The 19,637-nt window shown below is 37.4% G+C and overlaps 1 protein-coding gene across 14 annotated transcripts in view; it reads left to right on the top strand.

Annotated features, from left to right (window-relative positions):
• DLG2 (discs large MAGUK scaffold protein 2) overlaps positions 1-19,637 on the top strand; it is a 983,427-nt gene that overhangs the window by 773,300 nt on the left and 190,490 nt on the right. For all 14 annotated transcript variants that reach the window (XM_058044765.1, XM_058044759.1, XM_058044856.1 and 11 more), the window contains one exon: positions 13,587-13,689. In XM_058044765.1, coding sequence (XP_057900748.1) covers positions 13,587-13,689 — 103 coding nt within the window. The remainder of the gene's footprint in view (positions 1-13,586; positions 13,690-19,637) is intronic.

The following is a 19,637-nucleotide window of genomic DNA, read 5'->3' as shown; positions in this document are numbered from 1 at the left end:
TCTTTCTTTTAGGTGTTCTAGCCTGAATGCTTCCAAGCATTTTCAGTGCCCAGTGGGCAGTTCTTTCAATAGGTACAGGACCTAAAACAGAGGCAATTAGTTTACACATGCAAGTTCAGCAGCAAAATACATATTTACAGTTTCACAGAAATAGTTAGTGCATATTGCTCCTTGAATTCCTGTGATGACATTTTGTTTCAAACAGTTTCATCATTTTCTGTAAGGCTGCATCAAGTGTACAAATGGGAGAATTACTGTGAAATAATACGCATAAGGAATTAACAGCAAGTATTTGCATTTGCATCTTAACTTTGGAAGTTACTGAATTTTACGTCTTTGTGCAAGGTTAAACCTCAGATTAAGATTCTTACAAATAGACATCTTCATGTTTGCTGGGTGTCTGGTTGCCATTAATGTCAAGGGAAGTGAGAGGACATTCAGGTGGCCAACTGTGAGCTGTATAGAGCAGGCTGAATTTCTCCCTAAGCTATAGTACCTCTATTGACTTTTAAGCTTAAGCACCACATGCATTCATGTCTATATTTAGGTGTCTTAAACTGCATCTCACATTTCATGTCAGTTTGTCCCTTTGATATATATTTACTTTTTCAGCTATCATGCTTCCTTAGTCACAAATAAAAGTAACATAAAATCCTGAACCATAAAGGCAGTATAAGTTTTATTTCATTCTCCTGTAGAAATGCTTCATGTTCACAACGGCTGGATGCAGCGTGACTTGGAGCCTGAAAGTAGAATCAAGATGAAAAGTAGACTGCTTGCTCTGGGGCAAGATGACTGCTCCCAGGCAATGCATCCACAGGTTACTTTAAGGGAATAAAACAACTTTTCTGATGGGTCATTGCTCAACAGCAGCAGGAAGGAGTAGAAAAAGAACAGGCTGCATTGCAAAGACATACATAGTACTACTACTCATAATACTTCCATTTCCCCTCTCATCTAACCTGAATCAGGTGAATGAAGTTAACCAAAGCATTCTGTGTGATTTTCCTGTTGATCTGGTGTAGTATCAGGATGTGCACCTATATGGGGAAAGACACTATTTTTTTTCCCATGCTGCTTTCTGAGAATTAAACAACTACGGGTTGGGAAGGGGCTGGTGCAGATACTCTGTGGGGTTTTCTGTCACTGGTATGTGGCACTGTATAAACCTAGTTTGCAGCACCAGTATTTGAGCATCTCACTTCACTATTGTCTCTACTGTTTTATACAAGGTTCTTTCTTGCAGAGGGATCTTATCTTAATCAGATTTCATCTTGTGTCTGTGCATCGTCCTGCTGTTGTTTTTTGGTGAAACATTTGCTATTCTTTATGAACAGTTTAAACATTTCTTTGTACTTGGTTCCTCCCACACAACTCCTACCCACCTTCTCACTCACACCTGTAGCCAAAAATAAAATATGCATTTGAAAAAACAGAGCCTTCTTCAATTTCTACTCCAAAAATGTCCATATAGAGCAGGATAGAATGTAAGAACTCTGTGCTTACTTACAGGAAATATTTGTGGTCTGTATTTGCTGCAGTTATATTTGACCTTCAGACTGACTTCCCTCCTTTGGTACAGAGAAGCTTTCAGCTTTCTAATTTAAAATGGTTATTTTGTTCCTGGTAAAAGCAGAAAAACTGCTCAGGGTAAATAGTGCATTTTGTTACCTAGTTACAAAACTATGATAAATGGCAAATACCATTTGGTTTTCTTTCTCAGATTTTCTTTTTTCCAAAACACAGCTGTCTAAGAAAATGTTTGAAACATCTCTATAGAGCCTGGTATATTTTCTTCTTTGATCAGCCTTTTTGTCCCTTTTGTGTAATAGTGTCAGGACTGTAACAGATATTCCCTTTGCCCTGCAGGAATTGTTTGCAGAGGCACTGACCATATCCTTAGGATGCTTTCTTCCCCGTGGTGGTGTGAATGCTGCATGACTGTCCTCAGGCAGGGGACAGTCCATCGGTTTCTGTGGCCTTTAGCTGCAATTTTCTATAGATTTCTGTAGTGTTTTTAGCATTAATCCTACTTAGTCAGTATGTTAACTGTGTAAACTTGCTTTGTAGTAATGTATAGAGCACTGCTTGGTGTACAATCAGAGCATTGATTTACATATTGTATATAATCAGGGCAGTGATTTAAATGGGCAAATCAGTGCACCTGACTGGATTCTTTTAAAGTACAATGTGATTGAAAATCGAGCAAGAATGTGTTGCTAAATAGATCCAAAGGATCAATACTTGATTGTAGGGGATATCTTTAGGTGACAGATCTGTAAAAAGAAAACCTCTGGAGAGGAAAGGAGCTGAGAGCACAGGCATTGTCACATGTTAATGGGATCACACCAGCTAGAAGGACAAGTAGATTAAGCTCCTTAGAAATATTTAGTGGATTGATCTGAATTCAGGCTTTGCTCATGTTGGGAAGCACAGAGTATATAACCCTTCAGGCCCCCTCTGTAGCTAACAGAAAGGTATAGCCATAACTTACCTTGCCCTAAAGAACACATTTTACCTGAGTCAGATGACCATTTTGCTGTAAAAATTTCTATTTCTTTTCATATCTTATAGAGAATTTAGTATAACTTCACTTTACTGAAATAAATCCCATCCAAAGTGACCAAGCATTCATTAATCCGGTTTTGGCGGAGAATATAGAAAATAAGTATAAGTCAGATAATTCTAGGTTTTATTCTCACCAGTCAAGAAAAATAGCCAAAAAATGGGAGAATGAAACAGATTAGTCCACTAAATATTTCTAAGGAGAAAGACAACTTGCCCTTGAGTAATTATATAGTGTAGAAGCAATTTTTATGAATTTGTGCTGAAAGGAAATTAGGAAGTAACATGAACTTCAAAACTAGTTTGCTATGCTGTCACAGTTGTGAAACTCAAGTAATCAACATTGAAAAAGTGAAAGCTGAATTAGTCACTGTGGTAATAACAGCCCAAGTCTTAAAAATTTATAAATGTTAGGTAAAATCCAGGGGGAAATTCAGAAGGGCAAAATGTAAAATGAGCTGTACTTTCAAAAATTAGGAAAGGCATCAAGAAAATATTATGTTTGATAAAAATAGAAAGCCAACAAGAAATTAATTTCCCAAAGAGTTGGAAAAAAGGTTGTTTAAAAGTGAGAGTTCAAACCTTTAGTGATTTTTTTTTGTTGTTCTTTCTTTAAAAAGAGATGGATCCACAATTATCCATTTAGGGCAGTTATGAAGAAACAGAAAAGTCTTTGAAGTGGACTTAGGCAAAATCAAATTAGAGCTTAGATGAGTTAGATGTTGTAATCAGATGAAGTTGATTCTCATATACTTCAGGAGCCATTCAATTCAGGCCATTCATAATTTTATTCAAGAACTGGAGGAATATTTGGGGTTATATGTTGCCCAGTTATCAGGGAAAATTTCTGGGACAAACAGTCAAAATATTTGCAGATACTTAGAAAACAGCAGAAGAAGGAGTACCAATCCTGATGAATTTTTCAAGAATAAATTGCCAAATATCATTTTCCTCCTGAAAGGGCATTAGTCACAGAGAAGAAGTCATAAATGTCATTTTACTGCAAACTTGCAGCCCCTGTAATCTACCTATCAACATCTTCATGGAGTAGTATGTCATAAGCCTCCCAAAAACATAGAGAAAAGCAGAAAAAAGCAAAGATGTTGTCAGGGTGAGATCTAATGGAAAGATCCAGGGTAAAACAGCTGTTTAATATAAGTTCAGATATTGCTGACAACTCTGGGAATTCTGGGATTTGGGGATGTGGGTTTATGTCTATATGGGATCATCTGGGTGCACAGTGCTCTGCCTTTTCCAGATAAACTCAGTTTCACCCCTCACAATGCATGCAGACATATGTTCAGTACTCACTGTCATCATGATGAGCCAAAAACATTTCACAAAACTGAGACACCGATGCAACTTCCCTGCACAAGAAGAGAGATTTAAAGGTACAGAAGGCAGCTGGGAACCTGGTGAAGAGAAGCTGGGTGCAAACACTGGAACAAAGTCTCTTTTTCCGTGAGACTGTGAAGTTTAGAACTCATGGAAGAAAAACCCTAGCATCCCCCTTGATAGTAAAAATTCATTTCAATGTAGTATGAACCATGTCCGTGTTAACACTTCCATCTGGAAATAGTGAATCTTGGGGAGGTGAGCTGGTAGCAAACTGTTTTTAAGTGTTGTTGGTAAATATATCTAATCTGATGGCTGGAAGTGGAACTTAGACATACCCAGTCTCAAAATATGAGGCATTTATTTTGTGATCAGAGCAAGTGGTTGTATTGCCAGAGAAGCTCGTAGACTTTGGGACTTCAAAATAAAATAGATTACTCAAAAATACAACCTTAATAGAGATTCTAGGGGGAAAGGAATATTCAGGATATTCAGGAACGCTGCATATACTGCTGCATAATTTCATCTCATTAATTTAGGAATTTGTCTTCCAGCTGGATTTCTGTCTCATCACCACAACTCCTCACCCACATCTTTCTGCAATCTGTAACATACAGTGGAATTGTCTTGATGCAGTAACTGTTTCCTAACTTAACTCTCACATTTCAAGCATGTGATCAGAAGCTAATAAATTATACCAACAATTCTTTTAAATAAGGTATATTTTTTTCCCCAAGGGTGTTGGCTATCAGACCTGTCAGTTCTGTGTCATATACAGCTAGTAAATTGGCCTAGAGTAGAGACTCTATATTTCTGTTGTGATTAAATCGTCACTTGCCTCTAAAATCTTCATTTTGCTATTGCCTCAGTGAGTAAAAATGGTCTCATGCCAGACTGCTGACTCTTCAGCTCCTTATAGTTTAAGGAGGAGTGCACATTCAGTTCAAGCATTCTGACTTGCCAAATTTTGAAGTAACACTGTCAAGCAGAATTATATCACATCTAATACACTGAAGATTTTTAATGAGGTTTTCACCCCTCAGTGTTTCTGCACTGCCAGGCTAACAGTGAAAAAGTGAAAACCAAGCTGCTACTGCTGGACACAATGGCTAAAATCCCTGAGCTTTATTCATACAGAGCTTTGCCCCAGGCTGGACCTTTGCCTTGTGCTCAAACTAACTAGTCTTCAGGAATCATTCTGCTCAGTCAGTTTCGAAGTGATTAAAAAAATTATCATATGACACAAGCTGCAAAGTAATAGAAATTGGCCATCCATTAAATAGGGTATTGAAGGGTTATCTGCAATAGTTTGTGCGAGGAGATTCTTGAGATCTTTTTTAATAAACAAGTTAGATATACCCTGAATCTGAAAAAGCAAGCCATCAGAATGGGAGCAAAATCACTCAGAGAATACAAGAGCTATTTCCTTTCCACTGGTTATAAAAAACATGGTCTATATGAGAGTATGAAGCTTTGTCTATTCAAAGTGTCTGTGTCATAATCTTCATCTGTAGAACCACAAATAAATTATGAATGTGATTCAGGGAGTTTTAGTATGAAACATGAGCACTGAACATTTACCTACATCATTCCAGTAAGACAGTCTACCCTTCAGCCATTGACACGTTGCCTCGTGGTCACTGGGTTGAGTTCAGTATGGATTTGCCATGGCACAAGCCAATGGCCATCTCGCCTCTCACAGCCTCAGAGCCATTCTCTGCATGTGGAAATATGAAAACACCTATCAAGCAAGGATTGATCAAACACCTCAAGGCAAGGATTTCAATTTTTGAATTAATCTCTAACTCAGTGCTCAAGGTCGCTTCTGTCTCTAGGCAGCCACTAAAATTGTTTTGCCTTTTTATTTTAGTTCCCGAGTACCTATTTCTTGTTGACTTCAGCTGAAATTAAGTTCTTATCATCTTTGAGGTATAAGGAGCTTGTTAAAATGAAAACCTTTACCTCATTTCAGAAGCAAGAGTGTTCCAATCATTATTTCTGCTTATACTATCCTTTGAAATTCAAATGTGAAGCAAAACCCCTGTGGCATTATGAGTAAAACTGAACAAAGCCACCTTAGTTATATCCATTCACTTGTGCTTGCAAATATGAAAGTTAATTTAGGAGACAGTTACTGAATAAGAAAAAATACCTTTTTAGATGTATATGGACACCAAGGTATATGGAATAAATGCTACCAAAAGGGGTATGTCTAAATGACTAAGGATGAGAGCAAGAGACAAGAAAATACAAATGCTGAAAACAGAATTAGAGAGAAAGAGGGATATTTCAGAAAGGCAGGAAAGTGAATGGAAGTAACAGTCGTGTGTGAATAAAAGCTGTAGGAGGGAGGAGGGACAGTTTGATATTTTACCAATTCAGAGTAGAAAGAGAGCAGGAACTGCAAAGGAGAAGGAATGCTTGAAAAGATCACACTGTAGTGAGATGCATGAAATTAGGTGGTGGCAGGAACATAAGGGGTTTTGAGTGACCACACAGAAGGAGAAAAAATTTAAAAGTAGCAACTAGATTTGAATTTAAGAGCTAATTATGAGCTCTCCATTTTAACAATAATGGATGCTCTTACTAACAATTGTATTTGATGGATGCTTCATGTATAAAATGGATGAAAAATATTATTTATATTTATTTTTAAATGAGCTGATAGACACTGGCTTGTGTTATTAGCTAGTATAGTACTCCAACAGGTATTTTTCACAGGTAATACCAGTTGGTTCAATATGCAAAAGGTACATCTTGACTTTACCCTTTAGTAATATGACAAAATTCCATTGATCACCTTGCAGTTGCTGAATCACCTCCAGTTCAGGTGGGCACTTGAACAAGCTGGTAGCTATTTAGAGATCTGAATAAAATAATTCTCTTGTCCCTTAAGGCTCCAGTAAGTCCATGCATCCTTTTCACAAGGTGTCATTTACTTCTTAAACTAGTTTTATTCATTAAAGTAGTTTTGAGGAATTCTGATGAATTGAGGGGAAATGACTCTTAAAATGTCATTCAGTGAAATTATCTCAGTCTCAAAATTTGCAAATCTGGCATCATTTATAAAAGCTACAATCACATGGGAAGCTGATCTTGTATCAAAATTTCTGTACAGTTTGGATTAAAACAGAAGTCTTTGCCTATGGTTCTAGGCTTAACAGGTGCTGTTTGGAATGATTCATGTGGTCTGGTGAGTCATAAGTCTTGTTGGTTCCTACTGTAAAAGGCAGTGTGTGCAAGGCACCTCTTCAAGAACATAATTTTTTTTTCTGCTCCAAATATGTTTTGATATCCCTTTCTTTTGGCTTAGCTGCCTTATTAAAGTTCCTGGCGGAAAAAGGCATGATACAGCTCATACCCCCACAGTGGTTCTTGTTTTCCACAGAGAGAAGAATTTACCTCTAGAATGTCCAGCTCCTCAGAGCATAAAGACCAGCTTACCAGAGGCAAAAATTGTAATTCTAAAGTAGTCAGACAAGGAAAACTGAAAAGGTCACTGAAATTGCTGGCCCATAAAAATAGAGGAGGAGGGTGCTGGGCATGGAAAAAAGCAGATGGGACATGATCCTGTGTTTTCAGCAGAGTTCAGGATGAGAAAACCACTTTGCTTCTCTGTGCTGCTCTAACTAAACAATAGAAAGTGTAGGCTCAGAACAGATCAGAATTGAGAAAGTGGGAGAAAAGCAATAAATCTAGCCTGAAAATACAGCAAAAGCTGGAGAGTGAAGATTTCTTTCTTTCTTTCTCTTTCTTTCTTTCTTTCTTTCTTTTTCTTTCTTTCTTTCTTTCTTTCTTTCTTTCTTTCTTTCTTTCTTTCTTTCTTTCTTTCTTTCTTTCTTTCTTTCTTTCTTTCTTTCTTTCTTTCTTTCTTTCTTTCTTTCTTTCTTTCTTTCTTTCTTTCTTTCTTTCTTCCTTTCTTCCTTTCTTCCTTTCTTCCTTTCTTTCTTTCTTTCTTTCTTTCTTTCTTTCTTTCTTTCTTTCTTTCTTTCTTTCTTTCTTTCTTTCTTTCTTTCTTTCTTTCTTTCTTTCTTTCTTTCTTTCTTTCTTTCTTTCTCTCTCTTTCTTTCTTTTCTTTCTTTCTTTTCTTTCTTTCTTTCCCTTCCTTCCTTCCGCCACTTCCTTCCGCCACTTCCTTCCTTCCTTCCGCCACTTCCTTCATTCCTTTTTTTCTTTCTTTCTTTTTCTTTCTCTCTCTCTCTTTTCCTTCCTTCCTCCCTTCCACCACTTCCTTCCACCACTTCCTAATCTTCCTTCCCTTCCTTCTCTTCCTTCCCTTCAGTAACAAGGCAAAGGCTGTCCCATACCAACATTTCCCCTGCTGGGTGCCACCCCCAGCCATGTCCCACAGTGTCCATGGTGCTGAGCCCCTTTTGCTTCCCCAGCTCTTCCAGCAGAGCCTTGGCCTCAGGCTGGATGTGCAGCTTCTTTGCCTTACAAAAAGCTGCTGAAAGGCTGTACTTTGGCAGCATGTCCTGGTTTCTTAGAATTGTGCTTTTTGGTGAATTGTATGAGTTGCCAAGAGGTGTGGGGGCTGTTGTGTAGAGGGGTTATTCCACCTGCTTGTGAGGAAGCTTTTCCTCAGACATGTTCACGGCAGATCATCCTTAATGGGTTTTTTCCAATGTTCCTTGTTTTACATTCCCAGTGACTAAACAGGACTGCTGGAGAGCATGGCTTGGCTTTGCTCTCATCTCTTGATGATGTGCTTGACAATACTTGATCATGTAGAGAATTAAAGCAGAAAATAGGGGGTTTTGCTTCTTCTCTTAATGCAAACAATGTGAATTCTGGCTGTAAACAGTTGTCATTGTTCAGACTTCTGTTTGCTTTCTCAGGCACCAAAAGCTCTTATTTTATGTTTTCAAAAATAGAAGAATTTAGACAGAATTTGAAAACTCTGCTCTATTGTTTGCTTTGGGTAAAAGAATGCCTTTCCTTCACCTTTTAATTTAGTGTATAAAAGCATGAACTATGTCAGTGACAACTTAAAGAAGTAAAGGAAAGAAACCCTTTATGTTTCCTCCTCAGGAAAATTATATGCTTTTCCTTTCTTTTCCAATCCAACAAGGTATTTGGTTCCAAGTATTCATTTAACTACAGTAGGAACACAAAATAAGGTGGCCTAAAGAAAGAGATGGCAAAGTAAACCAGATTATTCTGCTAACTTCTGTTTGAATAACCTACATAGAAATCATGTTCAGTTTATAGGAGCCAACCAAACTGCAAAAAGTTCAGAATACAATCGAATTTCTGTTAATATGGGCCACTCGAATATTTTAGAGGGAATATAACTCTTCCAATTTTAGAAGAGCTCAGTCTATGCTAAAAGTAAATCTGATCTTTCATTTCAATTATGATTCAGTATTAAATTAAGAAGCTCATGCTTTAGAGTCAACAGAAGCAAAGGCCCAGTAATTACTGTGAGCTATTGTTGCATCTTTTTCTCCATTTCAATTTAGTTTTGACTCTAGAGTTTTCAACTCTGATCTCCTATTGCAGCACTCCTCTTTGTTTGTAAGCTTTCGAACTGCTTTTTGCCAGCTCGAAGCACAGAAGAGACAGACTTCAGAAGAAGCTGCAGGCTCTTCTTATTTCCATTATGTCAAATTCATTTTAGAGTTAGGCATCAGAAATTGTGCAGTCAAGTTCATTCTGGGCCAGGACATCAGGGCTGTGCAGTCAAGCTCAGAACAGCTACTTTGCTTATTGTATAATACATTCTAAAGGAGCAAGCCCATTTATTGTAGAAGAAAAAAAAAAAAAAAAAACAAACCAAAAACCAAAACACCTTTGATATTTATTAAACTTTCCTGTGCACATTTGCACCTTTTCCTGATTTTTTAAAATTTTCTTTTACTGATTGTTCTTCACATAAATTATGTTAAATTAATTAAAAGCAGTGGTTTCAATCAGATTTAACAATTTGCAATGAAATCATATCAGAGAAAAATGTTACTGCACACAATTATTATGAGACATTAAATTAAAATTGCTTTGGAGGAAGAGACAAGACAGAGTATTATTTATTTTATTCTGTCCAAATTCTTCTTCATTTTGGTCTGATGGTAAAAATTTGATTAAAATATGTAAACTAATGGTGCCTTTCTTAAAGATTTAATGTTGCTACGTGAATATGCTGACTTTCAACTAGAAGGTTTGGAAGCTGATTATATTTGCTTTTAAATAGGGGGAAATGATATCCAGAAATCAAGTTAGCATCTATTCTTCTTTTTCTTTACTAAGTCAGACCAGATTATAAGTAATTTCTAAATTTAATACCTGTTATCCTACAGTGAAATTCTGTCACTGTTGGTGAATAAAATAGCATGCAAACAGAAGTCTCCCTCCCTATTTAGCAATGTTTGTTTTATTTTTTTTTTTTCTGCAGCAGTGTCTCCAAGAGGGAGATCACTGTTTTGGCAACCTAAATGTGGTCAGGTCATTTCCCTGGTCAACATTGCTTAATCTGGTTTGCCTAGCTTGATTATGATCTTGATAAAAATTGCAGAAGATAGAATTTATTTGTTATTTTCTCTCTGACATTTCTTTTCCTTGCTCTTTTGATTTCTGCCACTCAGGCCTCTAAGTCTTCCTCAAGTGTCTATCCCCAGCTATATCCTAATATAAAAGTGAAATTAATTTCATGAAAATTCATTCACTGCAATGTGTTTTGTTTGTACTTTAGGCAATCATTTCTTCTAGACCAAGGGTGCAAAGGGCAAAAAGCAGTCAGCTGCCATTTCAGCTGAAATGTTCATTTCAGCTGGCATCTTGCTTTTCTGTGGAGAAGTGAAAAATATTTGTAAAACAACTTAAGTGAAATTCCTGTCCTACATGCACATCTTTATGTGTTATTAGGATTGTCCTTATTAATTCACACAGGCATAGAACTATTGTCTCTCAGAGGAGGAGAATAAGCATGTGATTTCCTTATTCTTTCATACATTCTCTCCTTTTATCTATAGAGAGATTATTGGGATTTTTAGTGATGTTTAAATCTTCTGCACTATTAACATGACTTCATAGACCACTGCAATGTTTTCCTGTATTGCTTAAGAAAGGCTTGTGTTCTTCCATAGTCTTTCAGCTTCAGCCTGAACAAATTTTTTTTTTTTTTCCTTGGGACCTTCTAATGCTGACCCGGTGACATAATCCATATCCATCTCCCCAGCTCAGGAATTCATAAGTGTTCCTTTAAGCTTTTCTTCAGATTATCCTGTGCTTTTGTGGGACTCTTTTCCCTTTCAGTTACGAAAGGGAAAAGCACACAGATAAAAACAAAGCTCTCTCTTAAAGGGAAGGTTACTTGGCTTCAGAGTTGTCTTCTTCAGACACAGAATCAAGGCTGATGTTTCCTTTATGCCATGACATAGGCACTGTTCTTAAATTTAGAAATTCTGCTCACACTTCACAAAACTCAGTTTTGTGCTTAGGTATTGAGTAACTGTAGTGCTGGCACATCTGTGCTCAATGCAATGCAGCATCAAGTGTCGTAACACCAGGACTCAGGAAAGGTAGGGAACAGCACCTCTTTTTCTACAGCAGTACCCTAATTTGTGCTCCTTACAGGAAGCTGGTATTCTCAACAGGTGTTGCCAAGTCCTAGTTGACATCATCTTCCTCTTTATGTATTTTCACTGTTGCAGATTATAATATGGTAGATTTTTATGGCACTGAAAGTTCTGCTTCTCTCCTTTTGTTCTTTTAGAATGCACTTAATTATTGCTCTCTAAGGTCATATATTCCTAGACTGAATTTCAGTGAGGGTTTCCCAGAGGCTTCAGCGCACAACTTTAATGAAAGCTTTTGAACCTTTGGCTCATTTTTTTGAAATTTTCTACCAGCCATTATAACATCCCAGGGAGATGGGACAACTGAGGACTCCTGTATTAAATTATGAAGTTTATCATGTTGTATTTGCCCCATGCTCATAATTTCTGTGTACAGTCATCAGTTCTACAGCATCATGCAGTCTTCTGGATCAGAAGCTGTGGTATCTCCTGGGCTTTATATAAATGCTATCACAAATTAGTTTTTCTAATAGTAATAATCTAAATGTTGTTTACATACTAGTAAGGACTAAATTTTGTCATGCAACTAAGGAAGAAATTTTTTATGATGCCAGTGGTGAGACACTGGCATAGATTACCCAGAGAGGTGGTGGGAGGTCCATCCCTGGAAACATTCGAGGCAGGATGGACAGGACTCGGGGCCACACGGTCCAGTTGAAGATGTCGCTGTTCATTGCAGAGGTGTTTTAAAGTTCCCTTATAACTCAAACTATTCTATGACTCTGTGATTCCATGGTAAATAATAATTGTGTTCTCAAAACAGCATAATCTCTAAAATTTAAGATGGGACAGTTTCTAAATACTGTTGAGCCAAATAAATATATTCATAGCAGACTCAATAGCTGTTACTTAAAAAGTTCTATGGAATCAAATTTTTATTTGCAATCCTTAAAAAGTTGTTTAAATTTTAAAAACCTTTCTTTTTAATATGTGCTTAGCCATCCTGCAATAGTACTTGGTAAACATAAACACAAATATTTGCTCTAGGTGAGGATTTGGGTCTAGTGTTTTTGCATATTTGCTTCATATGGCATGATTCTCATTCCTCTCCCTGCCCTTTATTTCCTTTCTTTTTCTTTTCCTCAATAATCAAAATTGGATTTCTGTCCTGCTGAGGTTGTTACATATCAAAATTTTCCTATTCTTCACTAAAATATTATCAAGTGGAAGCCTGTAGAAGTTAGAGGAAATGCAGATAAATACATAAGATAAACAAATACATAAATGCAAACATAAATATGTAAATAAAAGGAATCTCACATACTTCAGTACAGCCAGACAGTAATGCTCCCACTGGAAAGCAGGATTCAAGTTACTGGATCAGTTAATAAATCTAGATGTGAATTCTGTCTCTTCTTTAGGATGCTGCTGGCAAAGTATGTATCACAAAAAGAAATCCAGAGAGTTGTGAAACTGCCCCTGAGTTTTAGGGATGGATTTCCCTATTTCTTGTGCAGCCAAAAATGGTTGAGAAAAAGAAACCATATGGAAAGCTGTGTGGATGTTGGACAGCCAGAGTTGAGGAAGCTGTGCCTGATAGCAACTCCATTGCTGCCATGTGCAAGACAGGATATTTCCAGGAAATAGTCAGAGGGGTTGCATGAACAGAAAACAGTAGATGGGATTTTTGCTCTAAAAGTTCTGCAGCCAGCAGCTTTTGTTAGACATGCTCTATGTATCTCTGAGTTCCCTGATGCTACTAACTGGGCCTGCAGAGTTTGACTGAAGGAGCAGCTTCTTTGCTTGCAGTATTCTTCAGTGACCTTCAAGCATCACTGAAAATTTATCTTTTGAACTTAATATATTGAGTGATATTGCTTGATGAAGAGATAACCGGAAATGCAAACTCAGTAGAGCAGGAAACATCCAAAAATAGTGGTCAGAGAATCCGCATGGATAAGCACAGTCAAACTATGGGGTGAGTGGTACTGGTGTGTGTCCTCTTTGCTGGTCATAGGAAGCTTCCTCTCAGCCTTTTTGATTTTGTACTCTGCTTCTGCACCTGGGCATCCATCTGACCTTTACATCCACTGGGTATTTAGACTCCCCCTTCTGTCTCCCTGTGCCATGTCAAGCTGCTCACAGCTGCTGTTGTCTCGGTTCCCTGCGCAGGTGAACGGCATTGATCTCCGTGGTGCTACCCACGAGCAGGCTGCGGCTGCACTCAAAGGAGCGGGGCAGACGGTAACCATCATAGCACAATACCAGCCAGAGGGTAAGTGAAACAACCACCTGCCAGGCACATGGCAAAAGAGGAGAGCTCTGGAGCCACTCATTTCACAGGGTGAGGCTGCTGTAGCTATCATCAGCAGTCATCTGGGATGAAAATCAAAGTGGCCATTCTGTCCCAAGGAAATGGATGTACTTTTGTCACAGAGCACTCTTTAGGTGTGCATATAACAACACAGTAATCAACACTTAGTTATTCATTTTATCCTCATTAGTGCTCGTTTTATGTTCATTTCTAGTCTCTTCCTGGAAATAGGTAGTGCAAAAGATAGGTTAAGAGAGAGCAGAAATGCCAGGAAGAGCTGCCATTGCTTCAAACAGTCAGATTAGAATTAGACAAGGATAAATGCTTCCTGCAGAATGTGTAGAGCTCCTGTTATTACTTTTGGATGACAGCATCCTTGTACCTTCAGGGCAATCAGGCCTGGATAACAACTACTTATTAGAGAAAATGACAGCTTTCTAAATAAAAGCATCAGCAGGAAATTCAGCAAAATGCAAGACATTTAAGGTGGGATGCATCTCATTCAAATTTTGCTGTCAAATATTTGGTTTTCTAGAAGTTAAGCTAGTTTCAGTGGGCAGAGGTAGGCACTGATTGATTTGGAGTCCAGATTTAAAGGACAAGACACCTTGCTGTCCATGATCAGTGCCCCAGATGACTATCTGAGGTTCTCAAGGGATTTGTGAGAGGGATATTACCTGCTGATTGGAAGTCATGGTGGTTTTTCTCTTCAGCAGTTATTACTTTAAAGTCTTTGCCAGATTAATTCAGCAAGTACAAGTGGCTGTGAAGATTTGCTGGCACCGTGTTATCATTTTTCAGGAAGCAGTTCTAGCTCAATTCGCAAGTTGATTCTGCCTGATTGTGCCCAGCCTAGGAGATATGCAAGTCTCATAGGTGAAACAACAGCTCTAATAACATGCTCAGTCAGTCAGGTTTTTTTAGAGAAGTGAATTAGTACTTCCAGAATTTATCCAATATGATACTTTCTTTAATTTCTTTGGATCCTGATGATAGCAATCGAGTAGAAAAGGAGCTTCTATTTTAGTCAAATGTACAGTTGTGCTTCAGATCTGGAATCAAGCATCCATTTATTACTTTATCTGTGCTTGAGTAACCAAGCAGAATAAGTTGGGCCAAGAGGGCCAACTTAGAAATGGGCAGATGAGGGCAAATGAAAGTATCTATCTTCAGTTAAATAAATGGAACATATTAATATAAAAATGCATGACTAATAATCAGCATTACTTCAAAGAAGTGTTGAAAAGCAATTCCATTACAGATAGAGCTCTGCACTGGGCTCTGAATGAAACCATGTTCCTATTAGTTCCAGCAATCTTGTTTGCTGTCTGGTGATTTTGCACTGCAATTATCACCATGGTGTCTGAGTACTTGTAGCAATCAGTGGCATGTCACAGTTGTTCCATGCCATTGTTAATACACAAAAAATTACATTGCTTGACAGCTTTTTCCTATTAGGATTGAACTTCTAGTTGACATATTTGTACCCTACATTTTAGCAGCTCAGTCCTGTATCGAATGTAGTTTTGGTGAACATACAATTCAAGTGATACTGATGAAATCCATCAGGTATTATTCTGGGTATTTATTCCATGTATTCTGTTTATTCTGTGTCATTGCTCCATTCACCAAAGCCCCTGTTGAGGGCAGACTAGTCCCAGCTGCATCACTTCCTGTCAGTAAAGCAAAGCCAGTTTTCTGTTTCTGCCAAATAGCTCAAAACACACCACTGTGAGTGAAGCTTGTGAGGAGCAGGGCCCAAAAGTTTGTTGTTTTATAGTAAATTATTTAATCTTTAAAGGTAGTGAGGATTGTTGTCTATAGTTGTCCAGCATGTCTTATGTTACAGCTGAAATATTTAATTTTAATCTGAGATTCTGGTTAATACAAACTTCATAAGTCAAATGTAAAATGAAACATTTGTTTCCTGAGAGTTCCCTCACAACAAAGAAAGATGAAAAAACTTCTAAAGAGTTACATAATCTTCACGAAAGGTTATGTAAAGATTTATAGGCTACACAGAAAGACAAACACACTCTATATGAGACTAAATACTTATTTTATTCTAAGGTTATTGCAGAACTCTTTTTGTCCTTTATTTGAAATTTATACCTGATTTCTTATTTACTATATCTTATCTTGTTGCGTATATTGGAATATAGTCATAAAATAGTCTTAAAACTGTACAGCTGTCCTTCCCTCAGGGGCTTCTCACTTTTAAATCCTTCCAAATCTAGTAAAGTACATAAGCTAAGTTGGCTGGTAGCTTCTTCCATTTTCACACTAGAAGTTCTGAGTTGTTACTACAACTTCAGCTTTTTCTGGAGAGATCTAAGAATAGTCACTACAATTGTTAATCAGTACTTTTTTAAAATGTCTTTGATTATTAAGCCATTAGATGTCGTTGCAAAAAAAAAAGTCAACATTCAACAAATGCTTTAGCTATTGATATTTCAGGTATTGAGTGATTATGATGTAAGTACCAGTCAATACTGTAAGCAAGCTGATGATTAGCAATTAAAATTGTGAGTAGAAAAAGCTTACTTTATGCAGTGAAGGAAAGCTTCCAGTATGATTATTGGTATTTTCTCAAAAAAATAAATAATATGCTATGCTGTGGGAAGAAAATAAGGTAAATATTATAGAAACAGCTTTCAAAGTTTAAATGTCCCTTTCCTTGTTTCAAACAGAATCCCATTCAAAGCCTCATATGAACTTCCTTCACATTTATGTGTAGAGACTTGACAAAAAAATCTCATAAGAATGGTAACTCCTACAAAAAAAAATAAAACAAACCCTAGTGCTTGCCATCAATTTGAATAGCTTTTCCCATCAATATTGTGGTGCTTTTTTTTGTCATCCTGTTTGGAATGCACAAATGCAGAGATGAGCTCAGACAAAACAGAATAGCATCACGACATTTTTTTGAATGCTGTCAGATCTGTGGTTGGTGATGGTGCTCAGCTGAACCACACTGCTCATCCCTCAGATGGAAGTGGTCTGGGTGAAAATGCTGTAAAAGAGCACAGATACTGTGAATAAATGGAGAACAGAAGAGACAAACAGTGATTTCATGTAAAGTTGTTGAATGGAAATAAAAGGGATAGTATAAACGGAAAACGAATTCCTCAGTTTTACTCTTCAGTCCCTTTTTTTCCTCATTTACACTCACCACCTTTATTTCCCTCTTCTCTCTGAGGAACAGAAGAGGCAAAGCACTATGAAAATCTATACAGAAATGTAAATTCCGTGAGCAAAATTAGGGATAGATTATTGAGAGCAATAGGAAAACAAATCACAAAAGTTGAAAAAATCAGAGCTCAGCAGTAGAAATACATATTTAGGAACAGCAGCCAACAGGGCATTTTTAGTGATTCCTTACTTTTATTTAAAAAACTGAAAATAACCTGTGTACTGTATGTTATGTACACATGTATTGTGTAAATGGGGGAGAATGAATGTTAAGCATCATAATCACTGTGGATGTAGTTTATATGGAGGTTTGTTGGTGTATTCAATCTACACTAACTAGACCCCACAGGCATCAAAAAGGTAACCTTTCATATTCTTGTGAAACACATCTTCTGCGTGTGGTTGATATAAGATTAAAGATAATTTAGGGACCAAAAGCTACTTAGAACAAAATTAGAAGACAAACCAATCACTTATATTTAGCTTTGTACTCCAATTTCTTAATAATCAGAAGCATTTTGACTTTCCTCAACAGCTTAACAACTCTCAGATCTCTTTTAAAATATTGCACAAATTTGAAGTAAATGCAAAATAAAAACCTGAGCCTGGAAAATAATCTTAGGATGGATCAGTGTGTCCCTACTAAACAATTAAGTGAAAATTAAAATGGAATATATACCACACAGGGAAACACATTTTACACTTCCAGGTTTTTCATCAGGACATATTTTGCTGTTTAACAGCAAAAGTTGCAAGTACAGCGCAGTATGGAAGGAATTAAGAAAAAGAAAACAACATTTTTTCAGTTAAGCTATAATATATTTTTAAAGATAAAGGAACTTTGGTGGAAATAGTGACAATTTGCCCTGGAAGACACAGCTTGGAAGCGGGGACAAAGAGAGTTCTAGTCTCCTAATAAAGCTGCTAAAAAGCTTTACTGCACGTTTTAGTCTCAAAAGCTCATGTTCCTTTCCCCCACAGCAGTGTGAAAAGGTGAAGTGTAGCCTTAAGATTTTTGAAAACTAGTCTGTGTCAGTGGTCTGCAAGCTGAGCTGTGCTGCATTGCAGTACCTCTGCAGCTATTGCCTCACAACAGTGCCTGGAAAAGTGTTAAACCAATTGGAAGTTTCATGTGCTTTCAATCTTTCAAGCGAGCTGATTAACCAGCTCCCTTCAGAGCTCATTGATTACAGTTTGATTAGAGCAGCTGGCACTGCAGAGGTTAAAAAGTTACTACAATGAAAGAATTTGTGCTTTATCTCTTTGTGAGTGAGCTGCTGCTCGGTGCCTGTTGTGAGGCGAGGAGCTGAGCTTTAGCTACAGAAAGAGTGTGAGGGGGAGAGACACGGTGAGAGGCAGTGTCTGTCTCTGCAGGCAATAGCTAAAGGAATTTTTGAGTTGCACGTAAGCAACTCCTGGAAGCTCTGATAACTAAATTTACTTTTTTATTCTTTTGCTCCTAATTTTGGGAAGCCCCATAGTACGTTGGAATAGGCCTAACTTTTATGAGCAGCCCCAGATTTTATGAAAAAGTATCCCTTGTCTTACACATTTGCCTGAGCTGCAGATGCTGAGATTCACTTTTATGAAAATACCAGATGAAAAATCCAAGAGTAACTTCTGAAGGTCTCTGAAGTGATGGATATTTTTTAGCACGTACCCATTTTTCATTCCTTGTTCCTGCCTCAGAGTGCTAACACTTGTCTCCTCTTTTGGTACAGCAGTCACATAGATTCCTGATGCAGACATTTAACCTTTCCAGCTGCTGTGGGAATTAGGTAGATAAAAAAATACGGAAGAAAAAGAAAATAATTGTACTTATTCATCTTTGCCTCGGTTACTTCTATACTTTGAAATGTGACTAACCATATTATAGCTCCCTTTCCCCAGCTGTTAAGAAGGAATATAGCTTAATTACTTGGATAAAGTTGCATTACAGCAGTTGGCTTTCATCTGGAAGCCACTGTATCCAATTTCCAAAGAATGCAAGATATTAGAGTTACATTCCATGCATGTGCATTAAAGAGCAGAACATAATCTTGGACTAGCCAAGCTGGATCTGACCAAAGCACATTTGCTGAGGATCCAATTTCCAACAGTGGCCAGCAGCATAGAGAGAGGAGAAAGACCAGGACGCAGTGATACTTGCTCTTAGTACTGTCCTGCTCACCAGGGGGGTGAAAAATCCTCTCCTTGTCCTCAGGCAGAAAACACCATCACTATAAAAATGAATAAAAGCGAAAAAAAGTTTAGAGGTATGTTTCATAGATTGTCCTGCTTAAGTTCAGTGAGTGAATTTTGTTGAGAAGCTTGGTCCATTTTTTAGTTAGGAAAATTGAGAAAGAATGGGAAATACAAATGACAAAACTCAACATTAAGATAGTATATTTTTCCCCTTGTATTTGAGCCTTTTTTTTTTACTTGACATCTCAAGAGACGAAGCATTCTTCCAGAACTAGAGAAATTTTTATTTCAAATCTCCATTCATTGATAGTGGTTGATAGTGCACCAGAGTTCTCCTATGGAAGAGACTTTCAAATAGTAATATTAAAGGCTGTTTTTTCCGCCTCTTTTTTACAGTGGCATCTCCAACTCTCCTGTTTTCTTACTTGCCCACAGATTTTTTACTGTGTTGAAGAACAGTAAATGGTTTTCTTTAGCTGGTGAAATAGCAGGCCCATGCCTCCCTTACTTGTCCGAGAAGTGCCCATTGAAAA

This window comes from Melospiza georgiana, chromosome 2 (genome assembly GCF_028018845.1).
Source record: "Melospiza georgiana isolate bMelGeo1 chromosome 2, bMelGeo1.pri, whole genome shotgun sequence".
NCBI lineage: Eukaryota > Metazoa > Chordata > Aves > Passeriformes > Passerellidae > Melospiza > Melospiza georgiana.
This window is presented reverse-complemented; position numbering and strand designations above follow the sequence as displayed.